Source organism: Neopelma chrysocephalum, unplaced genomic scaffold, assembly GCF_003984885.1.
Source record: "Neopelma chrysocephalum unplaced genomic scaffold, ASM398488v2 Primary Assembly neopelma1_147, whole genome shotgun sequence".
Lineage (NCBI taxonomy): Eukaryota > Metazoa > Chordata > Aves > Passeriformes > Pipridae > Neopelma > Neopelma chrysocephalum.
Genome location: NW_020897809.1, coordinates 164,251 through 176,679, shown reverse-complemented (window position 1 = coordinate 176,679; position 12,429 = coordinate 164,251). Strand labels below are relative to the sequence as shown.

Below are 12,429 nucleotides of genomic sequence, written 5' to 3'. Positions count from 1 at the left end.
ACACACAGACAGAGCTTGAGGGCTCATACATAGTGTTTGGGGACTCATGGAGAGGGCTGGAAATGCACAGGGCTCAGGGACACACAGTGCTTTTAAGTGAAAAACACTATGTTAGGATGACACATTTCCAGTTCTGTCAGAGAACTCTGATTTCTCTTGTTCATTTCTCTATTCTCATTATGCACAGCAAACTTAAACTATCACTGGAGTGTAATTTGCTTTATCCATGCACTGCAAAAGAAGCAGTGCCAGTGATCAGCTATCCAGGCCCAAATTATGTACCAAACTGGGGAAATTATGGATGGATTTGATGCTTAAATCACTTAAGGTACCACTATTTGTGTTTGGAATTCTTCTTTTTCTCCCTGTAGTGAGAATGGCAACACGATGTTTCTCTTTGTAGTCTAGCAACAAGGAAAAGATAGTTCTTGCTTTTAAGAATGGTTTTATTTATTTATGTTTAGAGAGAGATGCTTCTATGAGATGGAGTAAAACCAAAATTGCTTGTTTTGTTTAAAACCTCCTCTTGCAGGTTCTAGTGCTTTGTTTCATCTATGTTTGTAGAGATGTGTATTGAGAACTAAATTAAGTAATCTAAAAGGAACTTGATTTAGACATTATTTGCACTAAATTCTGGGTTGGTTTGGTTTTGGTTTAGTTTTTTGTTTGTTTATTTGGAATTTTTAGTTTAGGGCTTGTTTTTTTATAAATAAATAGGATTGTACTATGACTGCTATTTTTAAAAAACAATATACTGTATGAGTGATACAGCTTCAGTTGTACTTTCTCCTCTTCCTCTAGCTGGAGTTGAGGAAAAATAGAATGACAGAACACTTGCTCAAACTTTATTTTTAACAGGATAAACCAAGGCTGTAAGTCTTGGAGAGAAACCAGCCAGGAACTTCTATGACATATTTTATGCTTTTTTAAAGTATTCGAGACACTGACTCTGTTTTCCTTTACTCCAGGTGTTCCTGCTGGAGAGAAAATGACTTGCAGGTGAACAGAGTAACAACAAAGTAAGTCTGAGTTGATGAGCTAAAAAAATCTTAGTGAGATAAGGTTGTATGTCTGGTAGCTGTGTCAGGAATGATGTAGCTGCGTGTGGATGCCACCTCAGCAGGGCTCAGCCTGGAGTTCCTGCTTGAAGATGAGTTGTCATCTAACTGTTGCTGACTTGCTGGTCTTAGTCACTGGGCTGGCTTTCCTCTCATTCCCTTGGAATTGTTTCCCTTTCTTCCTTCTGCTTGTATCTTCCAGTTTCACCTAGCTTTGCATTTGTAATATTAATTTTATCTCTTACTCTTGGTCAACTCTTGCAGCCCAAGGCTTCGACTGCTTTCATTTCTAGAGCTAAGCAAGGCTTTTAATCCCAACAATGCTCAACAGTAGGTAATTTACCTGCTTTTCTTAAAGCCATAGAAATCTTCCAGCAGATGGGGGGAAAAAAAACCCAACCCAAAACCTAGATGCTTGTGGGGTTTTTTTTCCACTGTGTATGAATACTTAAAATTTGTTTCTAATGAAAAATGACATATTTCAATGGTTATCAGTAAATTGTACAGGTGTAGTGTTTCCAAATTAATTGCCATCTCCAGTGCTGTGTTATTGGGACCTCCAGTACTCTCTAAAACATCCTGTTTATATAAAATATTAGCATAATAAAAGGTAAATAATTAGGTTCTTGATGAACCCTTCCAGAGTTTGCTTTAAATACTGCTGCCTGTGGAATCATTTTCTGGCAGAGAGATGAAAGTCAGTTACATATCTGTTGGTTTTTTTCTTGTCTTTCTGTGTCTTGCTTACCTTTAGCCTTAAATGTTTCTCAAAACACTGAAGAAAACAAGACTGAAGTAAGTGGATGACTGATGTGTCCAGATACCAGCAGAAATTAATTTTTTAGCTTGATTTCTAAAGTTTGAGGTACTAAAATGTGAACTGGGCTTCAGTGAAAAGTTGTTCTAATAAAACAGCATCTTGATCCAGACCTGAGAGCTGGTTAGGAGAGGGTTAGTCTAGTGCTAAGAGCTGTGAGTGAGAGGAAAAAGGAACCACAGAAACCTTCTGTCTTTTCTTCAAGGGGTGAAATAAGATTATTTTTTTTCCTTGATGACAAATCTCTTGGTTTAGGCTACAAAATGGCGCTCAGAATTATACTCTAGTTATGTGGGACTGTCGAAGCAGGTGGTGGCATCTGGGTTTTGGGGCAAATGTCAAGAGCTTTTTGTCATTTGAGGGTCTTGGTCCCGTAGGGCAGAAAATCCCACACTTGAGGGACTGCCTTGAAGAGCTGGAGAGAGGTTTTTACATTGTGCTCATATGGGGTCTTGAGAAATGAGAGGGAAAAGGGCACGAGGCAGGATAACGGCGACGTGTGCCTGGAACATCGCAGGCGACGGAGCGGGGCATGGACTGCGAGGGGCCGCCGATGCCCTGGGGTGGGAATGTGGTGCTCCGAGGAACGTGGCGCACGCAGGCGAAGGGGCGAACGCGGTGCCCGCGGTGATCGCGGAGCGCGGCCCCGCGCCCAGCCCGTTATTTCCGTTGGGTGGGGAATGGGACCCGCGGCGGGGGCGGGAGCGGCCGGACGGGGGGTCTCGGGCAGGGGCGCGGGGGGCGCGGGGCGTCCGCACTCGGCGGGTGCGGGGGGCGCGGGGTGCGGGGTGTCCGAGCCCGCTGCCACCGAGCGCTGCCCCGGCGCGGCGCGGGGGCGTCCGGCTGTCGGTCGGGGTTGTCGGTCGAGGTGTCCGCTCTGGTCCCGCCTCCTCCGCCAGCAAAACAAACCCGCCCCGTCCCGCCCGCGCGGTGCGGCTGTTGCGCGGAGCCGCCGCGGCCGCGGGGGCCGGGCCGGGCCGGGGCGGGCGGCGCTGGCAGCGGGGCCGGGGCGGCCATGAGGACCGAGATCTCCACGGCGGCAGCGTTCGTGACCCGCCTCCTGCGGGCCGGCGGCGGGGTCGGCGAGGAGCAGCTGCGGTGCTTCCGCGAGCGGCTGCAGGAGGCGATGCGAGGTGAGCGGCGGGGGGACATCCCTTCCATCCCCCCTCTATCCCCTCTCCCTTCAACCCCCATCCCCTCTATCCACTCCATCCCCTCTTGGCCCGGGGGTCCGGCGGAGCGCACCGCGGTAAAGCTCTTCTTTGTTCCCTCTCGCAGAGCACTACAAACACCACTGGTTCCCCCTGGTGCCTTCCAAGGGCTCCGGGTACCGCTGCATCAGGATCAACCATAAGATGGACCCCTTGATAGGAAAAGCGGCGGGGATGATCGGACTGAGCCACGACCGGCTCTTCCAGCTCTTACCCAGCGAATTAACTCTGTGGGTCGACCCTTTCGAAGTGTCCTATCGCATAGGTGAGGATGGGTCTATCTGTGTGCTGTACGAGAGCCCTCAGCCTGGGGGGAAGGCGGCCAAACAGCTGGAGAGCAGGACCAGTTGCAAGGAGGAGTGGAGAACTGGCAGATCCAGCCCTTCCAAGAGTTACAACATGATGACGGTTTCTAGTTAAAAGCAACTCTTCCTTGTACAATGATGTATGTATCCCAGTCTCATGGTAAAGTTAGATGTAACTGAGCTTTTTGGTTTTTTTAATTTTTTTTTTCGCCCTATAGTCATTAATAAGTCGTGGTAGTACTGCCAAGTTCTTTGTGGGCAAGGGCTAATGTATACAGCAGTTTTTACACTGCATGTTACTTTCTGGATTGTGTCCTGTAAATGCACTGTACAGTCGGTGGATTGTTTTACACATTTATATTTTCAAAGAAGTTCTGGCTATTTGTAATAAAAAGCAATATTGTAGCACTCTTTATGATGGATTTTAGTCAAGATTAGCACTTACTAAAAAAAAAACCCCACATTCTGCAATTTGCAGAGCAATAACACGAAGGGAGGTGGGAAACAGATCTAACAAGCTGCACATAAATCTTGTGATTTGTCTGCACAGGCTTCTCTCAGGGTCATTCAAGTTTGGCTGCGAGGCACAAATCACAGAAGTAACTCTTATTTTTCCTTTTTCAAAGCATGCATTTATTTGAGGGATGGATTCCATCATACTCCAACATTTAGCCAAAAGAATTGGGGAATTAGTCTGTCTTGTTATTTGTAGTTATTTCAGTAGAAGAATAAAGACTTGCTCAAACTGCTTGTTTTGGTTTTGGTTTTTCAACCCCCCCAGGCTTTTAGCGTTGCTCTCAAGCTCATTCTAGCCATTTTTAATCATTGCAGAAAGCTTTGTAGGTAGAAGGGTGTAGCTCTGAACATTCATCTTTATCTCAGATCACAACAAAACAGTTTTGGTAAAACTTGCTGGCTGCGTGTCTTGAGCTGAATAATCTCTGTAGAGATGGGTGGGTGTTTTGATACAGCATCGAACTGAATGGAAGCAAAAGTACTCTTCTGATATTTGATCTACAGCAAAAGATGCTTGAGTTTATTGGGAAATGGAGTTTGTGTTTAAAACTGCAACTTGACGCTATGTAGGAAGCTTGAGTGAAAGTTTGAGTGATCAATCACAGAATCAACTGGGCTGGAAAAGAGCTCCAAGATCATTGAGTCCAACCTCTGAGCCAACACCACCTTATCACCCAGACCATGGCACTGATGCCACATCCAGTCTCTTCTTAAACACCTCCAGGGATGGTGCCTCCACCACCTCCCTGGGCAGCCCTTTCCAATGTCTGATCACTCTCTCTGTGTAGAACTTCTTCCTAATGTCCAACCTAAACCTCCCCTGGTGCAGCTTAAGACCGAGCCCTCTTGTCCTACTGCTGGTTGCCTGGAAGAAGAGACCAACCCTCACCTGGCTACACCCTCCTTTCAGGGAGTTGTAGAGAGTGAGGAGGTCTCCCCTGAGCCTCCTCTTCTCCAGGCTAAACAACCTCAGCTGCTTCTCACAGGACTTGTGCTCCAGTCCCTTCCCCAGCCTCGTTGCTCTTCTCTGGACCTGCTCCAGCCCCTCCATGTCCTTCCTCAACTGAGGGGCCCAGAACTGGACACAGCACTCCAGGTGTGACCTCACCAGCACTGAGTACAGGGACAGAATCACTTCCCTGCTCCTGCTGCCACACTGTTTCTGATCCAGGCCAGGATCCATTGGTCTTCTAGGCCACCTGGGCACACTGCTGGCTCATGTTCAGCTTCCTGTCTGTCAGAACCCCCAGGTCCCTTTCTACCTGGCCGCTCTCCAGCCACTACACTGCTCTCCACGAACACACTCCTGGAAAAGCTGGCAGCCCACGGCTTGGACAGGTGCACTCAGTTGGCAGCTGGTCACTAGTGGTGTCCCCCGAGGATCAGTGTAATAAAAATATCAGTGTGAGAAAAAATAAGTAAAATCATTTGAGTGAGGCAGGAACACTTTGTTTTTCTGATAATTCAGTAGAATGTAGGAAAAATAGATCATTTTTCTTTAGTTGATATTTACATTAATAAGATTTGAACCGTGGTGAAATGTGGCAGAAGTACAGACAGCCCATTCAAACCTGTATTTTGTAACTTGAAGCCTCATGAGTATCCCCTGCCCATGCTTGGCCTCTGAGTGTGGGGAGTTTACCCTGAACCAGTGGCCATTTAGTCTGAAATACAGAATTTAGAGAACAGAGAGATCTTGTAGTTTCTGTTAACAGGTAAAAAGTGAGGATTTGGTTGGTTTGGGTTTTTTTAATATTCAAAGGCGTGTCCCGAAGGCATTATGACAATCCAGTCCTGAACATTTTACTCTATGGGGTCAATAAATTTGCTTTGCATTTTATGCAGGTAGCATAGATGTCTTCAGCTCCCACTGGATTTTTTGCCTCCATAAAGACTATGAGAACGTTTTGAAGTGCTCTGTATTAGCATTTGGTGGCACATTCTATCCCTAAGTAAAGTCCCCAGCATGGACTTGGCTCTTACAGAAGTCTGTAAAATGTGGACATTCTCCTGCTGGAGCACCTTAGTCTTGATTTCAGCTGCTCTTGGGTGATTAATGCTCAGAGATGTTGAACCAATCCGGCCACTGTCACTCTAATTTGAAGTGTTTTTTCAACACTTCTCAACACACAAGGGAAGCTCCTTGGGGTGGAAAATTATTACCTGTAATTTTTCATTTAGAATTATATCTTCTTGTCCTGTTCACTCATTTCAATTCACAGTTTCATTACCTTTCATTCAAAGGTTCTGCCAGAAATCTGCCTAAGCCTTGTTAGCAATATTCCTTTTGTTATCATTAACATCTTAAAAATGCATTTTTTAGCGACTGGAATAAACAACATTGAAAGCAACGTGGCATCTGCTTGAGGACCTTGAAATAACTGCTTCTGCCAGGTAATGATGTAGATTAAAGGCTTCTGTGTCCAGTTTTGAAAGTCTACAAGGGGTGTAACCCTTTGCTGGGGGTAAGGCTTGCACAGTTACCTTGACAGTAGCATTTGGTTGCTGCTTTTAGCAGTGGGTTGAGGTGAGGTAGGTACAGCAGGTTGTTCAGATGCTCTTTTCTTGCCTGTTGTCTGTCTGCGTAAGAGCCTGGATTAATCCAGCCATGAGGAGTTCTGGTGCTTTTATTAATCCTACCCTAAGCAATGGAATGTTTCATGTTATATAATATCACATCTTGAGTATCCTACACTCCCTGCAAGTTTGATGTTTATCATTGAAGGGACACTTTGTTGGTGTGAGGAGAGTTTTATTTCATATATTTAAGCTACTGGCGTAGAGTTGAAGTCCCTCTGCAGACAAGCAGGTGGGGGATGCTGGGGATTTGAAGAAAACCCACTGAAGCAAATAAAATACTTGAGCTGCAAGTAAATACACTGTGATATCTGTGACATCTAGAATTGCATTCCATCGCTTTAAAAAATGTCAGAGGCCTACTCACAGCACAAAGGCTGTTCTGAGGGAACAGAGCACTTGGTAGTAAGCCAGGGAGGCAGCTATTTGGAGGAGGTGAATAAAAATTAACCTTGTGTTTTCCCTAAAAGGTGACAGGTTTTGTGTTCTGCTGTTGCAACAAGCAAGCCCAAACCCCAACATCTTTAAAATTATGTACTTGTCACATGGGACTGACCACATCCAATGAGTCACGATGTGAACAGAATGGTTTGGGTTCTATAGGAAGGAGTATTGCCTGCTGGCCTCCTTGAAACAGTGAAAATATATGGAGAAAAACCAGTATATGCTTGTTTGTATGAGGATGGGTCAACTGTTGAATAAGTAAAGCTGAAGAAAGAAACACTTGTAGAGGAAAAAAACCCCATATATTGTCTATTTCTCCAAAACATTGCCTTGCTGCCAAGTTAATTACCTAACATTTGTCTGAGTTATAAAGTCCAGCTGAGACATAAGGTCCTGTTAGTTTATACAGCCTGAGCACTTATGTACTGCAATTATTGCATAATGATCCCAATGACTCATTATTTGCACCTAAGAATAAAGAGATCTATAGTTTTGATCTGAAAGTTTTAAGAGAGAAGGGGATTGTCTGTATTTGTTTCAGATTCTATTACCTTTAGAGTCAGGTAAATTCAAATATGAAATTTGGTGTGTTTAAGTTTAGTGACCTTATTTCATTATCCTCAAGATGAAAGGCCTCTTGTAGCACTTTATACTGCAATCAAATTAGGTCCGTTTCTCTTATTTAAAGGATTAGAAAGATTAAGCCTTTCAAGTTTGAGCATAAATAATTTTCTTTTAACTGGGATTTACATACATGCTTTCTGCCAACACTTGTTCCATTTTTAATATGTGCATGAGAATGTGTTCCCAAGAAATGAGTGCAGTGAACCAACTGATCTGGATCTCTCCATTCCCACCACAATTTGCTGTTCCACCAGCACTGACAGTGCTGTGATCCTCACTTCACTGACAACAATGTAAAATTTGGCCTAAATGCCACATGTTTTAGGTGAATTGCCTTGTAAAAACCTAAATAATTAACGTGCCTGTGATTGCACACACAAAGGACAAACCCCAGGTTTGTTTAATAGCTTCTTATAAAACTATTGATTGGCATTAATTATATTGTTCTCCTTTTAGTCATACTTCTTATTATGAAGTGAATGATTACTTTATTAATTAGCCTCCTTTTTACATTTAATCCATTATTAAAAGTGTTGTAACTCTCCAATTATTAGTTGTTACTGTTTTATATTGGGACACCTACTCTGGAGAAGTTTTCAAGTTGTTCCACATGCATTGGAAATGACATCCTAAGGCATCCTAATGATATCCTAAGGCATTTTTCTAGACCTTGTGGTTATGTTTTTCCTTATGAAAACCTAAAAATGACTCCTGTGACGTTATCTGGTCTAACATAAGTATATTGGAATTATTTCATTATCCTCATGCAGTACAAAGTTATCCACATTATCAAATGCAGGTAGGCAATGTTTATTGACCACTTGCAGCTTTTTGTCTCCCTGTAGCAATTTTACTGTCTTCATATTTTCTAAACTATAATTCATCTAGGTGCTGGTGTTTCTTAAAGGGTCTTTGCCCTTGCATAACTATTTTTCTTAGCTGTTTTAACCATGGATTTTCCTCTGATGTTTTTAACTCCCTTCAGATTTTTTTTTTAATTCACAATAACCCATGTATGTTGGCTTCTTTTTCTGTTTCACCTTTTATTTTTTAATGTAATTGTTATTATTCCTATGGGTATGGAAGGGATGTGACTCAAAATTTGGATCTAATCTTAATTTCTGCCTTATGTCGTACTGATGTAGCAGCACTCCAGCCATCACTTGGCTGTGTGTGATTCCTCCAGGCTGATCCTCGTTGCCATGGCAGAGTGGGAAGACTTGTATTCTTGGGTAACAGAAGCATTCAGGTTCTTGACTAGTAAGATACTTTTTACTGTTGCCACAGTTACTTTTTATAAATTATTTGTCTCGTGGTACCAGAGTCACTCTTATGATGTAGGAGTAATAGGCTCATTTATTTTCATTGTTTTCTTGCTGGGGATTGAATTTATTCCAGTAACAACAGGTGATATTTTGCTTTCTAAGGCAATGTAAAATTTTCATTGAGAAGTAAAGTGCTGAGTTTAGCTTGTAATTTGGGTAACTTCTTCAGGGGGCAATATATTTTAATTAAGATGGAATCGTGTGGAAGAATCTTTAATCTGCCTGGGAGAGTCACTTTGTACTGTGAGATTCATCTGCCCCTCATTTGCAATCAGCAGGACTATAGATCTTTAAAAAGTGTCAGGAAGCAATGAGAGGGCAAATTAAATTGTGATTTGGGACCACCTTGGTTTATCATTATTTTAAACTACTGAGCCCTGGATTATTGATGGCAATATTTGCATAGCCTCGTTAAGAGGAGCTGCTGTAGAGTATCAGTTATTCTCCCCAGTGGTTCTTAAAAATCCAAAGAAACAAAAGCTGTAAAAGAAAATTAATGTTTGTTCAGTTAAGTAAAACAGCAAATCAGTCTTGAGTCACTGAAAGACAAAGCTGCAACTGTCTCTCCTGATAAAATAACTGTAAAACGTAGCAGGAAGAGTAAAAATTAATATAATGTTATGTAATGTTTCAAGCAAACCTCTAGTGCTAAATAACAGCCATCTGAGAAAAATAAGTTTGCAGTCCTGGAGGTATGCCAAGTGTGAAAGTTCATCTTTGAGATAGAACACGTTTTTAAAAGAAAAAAATATATACAAAAGTATGAACATGGCCTTTGTAGATGCTGTGATGCAGCAGATTTTAATGTGAACTCTTTAGAATATAAACTTTGATGCACTTTATTTGTAGTTCAGTAGTAATGAGTACAATGAACTTTATTCATAAAGCAGTTTTTGCTGTAGAGCTGTCGTGACTGCAGGGAGATGTTTGGGACGAGGCAGTTCGAGCCCAGTCATGCAAACTGTGCTTAAATTGATCATTTCAATGATCAATTAGTGACTCTGGCCTCAGATGACTGATATTACTTGTGTGTACCATTCCCAGGATTATCTGCTCCATGAATGAAGAATGAACAAACACACAAGAAACTGAGGAAAAAGGTAAGTTCTACCAGAAAATTCTTGTTAAACTGCCTGAGCCCTCGTTGTTCCAGTAGTTCTTGGTAGTCAGAAGAGAATGTTGCAGAGAAGTAGGATTGTTGTATCACCAAACTACTAAACTTACTTCATTTTACACTGAGTGCCAACATGGAACTTGCTTTCTTCCACTGGGGCTCTGAGGAGGAAAGGAACTTGCCTGTTATTTATAAATATGCAGAAACACTTAGAAATTACATTATTTGCAAGACCTGAGTTTTATTTTGCTGCTGCCTATCAGTGAGTAAAACACTCATGAGAATTCCTATTTTGTGGCATTTTTATAGGAAATTCTGGTTTAGTAACCACACATATGTATATGAATATGCAGCTGACACTTTGCACTAGTCCCCTACATATTATTTATAGAGCATCATTAGCATCAAAACAGCATTATGTGAATGTTTCTGTTGCAAATGTGCAACCTGAGGGTTAGATTTGCATAAAGACACATGTAGGAGTGATGGAAAAGAACATAAACTATAGTGGTGTAGGCTTTTATATATTCTTGGAATAGATTACCACAAAAGCCAACTCCTTAGACTTACCTTCTCACACTCTGTGAATTTGGATTATCAAGAATAAATGGGAACAGCATTCTCCTAATGTGCATGATGAGATAAGATTTTATTTAGGGCTCAAAATAACATGTTACTCATACAAATCCTTCCTTCTGGGAAGTGTGCTGGGTTTTTTCTGTGTATACCAGAGGTCACGTCTCTCCTGTCTGCATGTTAAGGGATGATACAAGAGTTTTGTCAAGGGGTTTTTCCTCTGGGGAGGAAAGAGATGTGCAAATGTGCTGGGAGAGGGTTGTCTTGTTCTTTTTGCCTCCCAGTGTGATGGGCTGATACTGAAACTGTTGAATGTTTTCATGTGGATCGTGAGCTGTTTTTTGAAGTGGCTGACATGTGCATGCTAAGACCTCAATTAAGGGTAATTAAATATGTACTTGAATTTAGGAGCAGTGCTGAACATTTGATGTGGAATTAGGTATTTTGATGGATGCAGGTTTTGCTGAATAAAATTCATTCAGAGTCATGAACTGCTGTATTTATGCAACACTTGATTTTATCATTAGTGTTTTCACTGATGTTTAGGTGTTTTTCAATGACTCAATGCTACACTTTTAAAGTTGCAGTTTCTATAGAAGTCAGTAGAATTCCTCCCATGTTTAGCATTAAAAGGCTTTTGGCTCAGAGCTAGATGAACATTGGAGGCACTTGCACTGTTTAGCTGTGTGTTAGGTTCATGTTTCTGAAGGATCAAATGAAGATTTAATTGCAGCTGAAACCTGTTTTGTGAGTCAACTCACCAGAAAGGGAAAGAATTTGTGTTTCTGTGTTGAGTGTCACAGCTATGTGTGCACCATATGGCTGATGGTATATTCAGGGAAAGCTGGGTGTATTTGCTAAAATAAACAGATATTTGTCCTTTTCTTTCCACAAGCCTTTAATGTTGATTCTTTTTCTAAATGTGTTCTAAAACAGAGCCCTCCAAAAGGGCTTCATTTTAGCTGTGAGCCAGAGGGGGCTGTGTATCTGTTGCAGCTTATGGGACTAGAAATCAGCAGAACAGCACATACCAGACAACTCATTGCCCTCTCTGCTTCCCTTCTTACCTTCCAGTGGTTTCTCTGTCCTTTACAGACTCTCTTCTCATTCGTTTCCCTAAATTCTCAATTAATTTTCTCAAAAATAAATTTGTTAAACTTCTGCATCAACATGAAATGAAGAGATTAATGCTTGTTTATTGGCAGGCAACGTCTTGACAATAAATGTAAGAATTGGAATTCTTATCCAGCACTGGGTTAAAAAGGCAAGATGAATCCAAAGCTTCTATGAGGCATTTCTTTCCAGCCTTATTACAGCTCCTGTTTTGTACCAGATTGGCCAGTGTAACTCTACACTGCAATGTGCCTTTTGTAGTCTGTTCTTAGTGCAATAGTATTTTAGATGGCCTGGGAGCTCCTTTTGCAAAGAGAATTATCTGTTCCAGTATCACTTCACAGGGTGCAATAGTTGGGAATACTGAGATCTGGTATCAGCTTTGTTATCTGTGTATGGGGGCAAACAATTATGCTTTTGGAAAAAGTTACCTGGAAAATATTCAGCATATCAGACAGGATCTTAAAAATAATTTACTTTTTTTCCCTATACCTTCTGCTAATAAGTTTTAGAATATTTGCAATTTTACAGCAGTTGTTTCCTCTGGTGGTTACTTCAATATTTCTGAAGATTTGAATTTTTGAAAATGTTTTTTGGCTGAGCAGTGCTGACTTATTGTTCCTCTCATAGCCTATCTCCTGGTGTGGTTCACTGCTTGTAAACTAAATATTTAACATGTTGCTGTGATGAACAGCTTATTATTTCCACTGCTTAGACACATAATTAAGCAAATTAAAGCTGGAGTTCCA

At 41.7% G+C, this 12,429-nt stretch overlaps 2 protein-coding genes across 3 annotated transcripts in view; both read left to right on the top strand.

Moving 5' to 3' along the window:
- IPPK (inositol-pentakisphosphate 2-kinase) overlaps nucleotides 1–12,429 on the top strand; it is a 62,099-nt gene that overhangs the window by 307 nt on the left and 49,363 nt on the right. Inside the window, exons 1-3 of one of the 2 annotated variants that reach the window (XM_027700857.1) lie at nucleotides 784–999; nucleotides 6,231–6,301; nucleotides 9,922–9,977. In XM_027700857.1, coding sequence (XP_027556658.1) covers nucleotides 9,939–9,977 — 39 coding nt within the window. In that variant the 5' untranslated portion in view covers nucleotides 784–999; nucleotides 6,231–6,301; nucleotides 9,922–9,938. Of the gene's footprint in view, nucleotides 1–783; nucleotides 1,000–6,230; nucleotides 6,302–9,921; nucleotides 9,978–12,429 lie in introns of those variants that run through there. The other variant, XM_027700856.1, reaches the window with a different exon arrangement.
- Nucleotides 2,655–4,136, top strand: LOC113976072 (protein BTG1-like). The gene is made up of 2 exons (XM_027700865.1): nucleotides 2,655–3,008; nucleotides 3,154–4,136. The coding sequence occupies exons 1-2, from the start codon at nucleotides 2,891–2,893 to the stop codon at nucleotides 3,504–3,506; spliced, it is 471 nt and encodes a 156-aa protein (XP_027556666.1). The 5' UTR covers nucleotides 2,655–2,890; the 3' UTR covers nucleotides 3,507–4,136.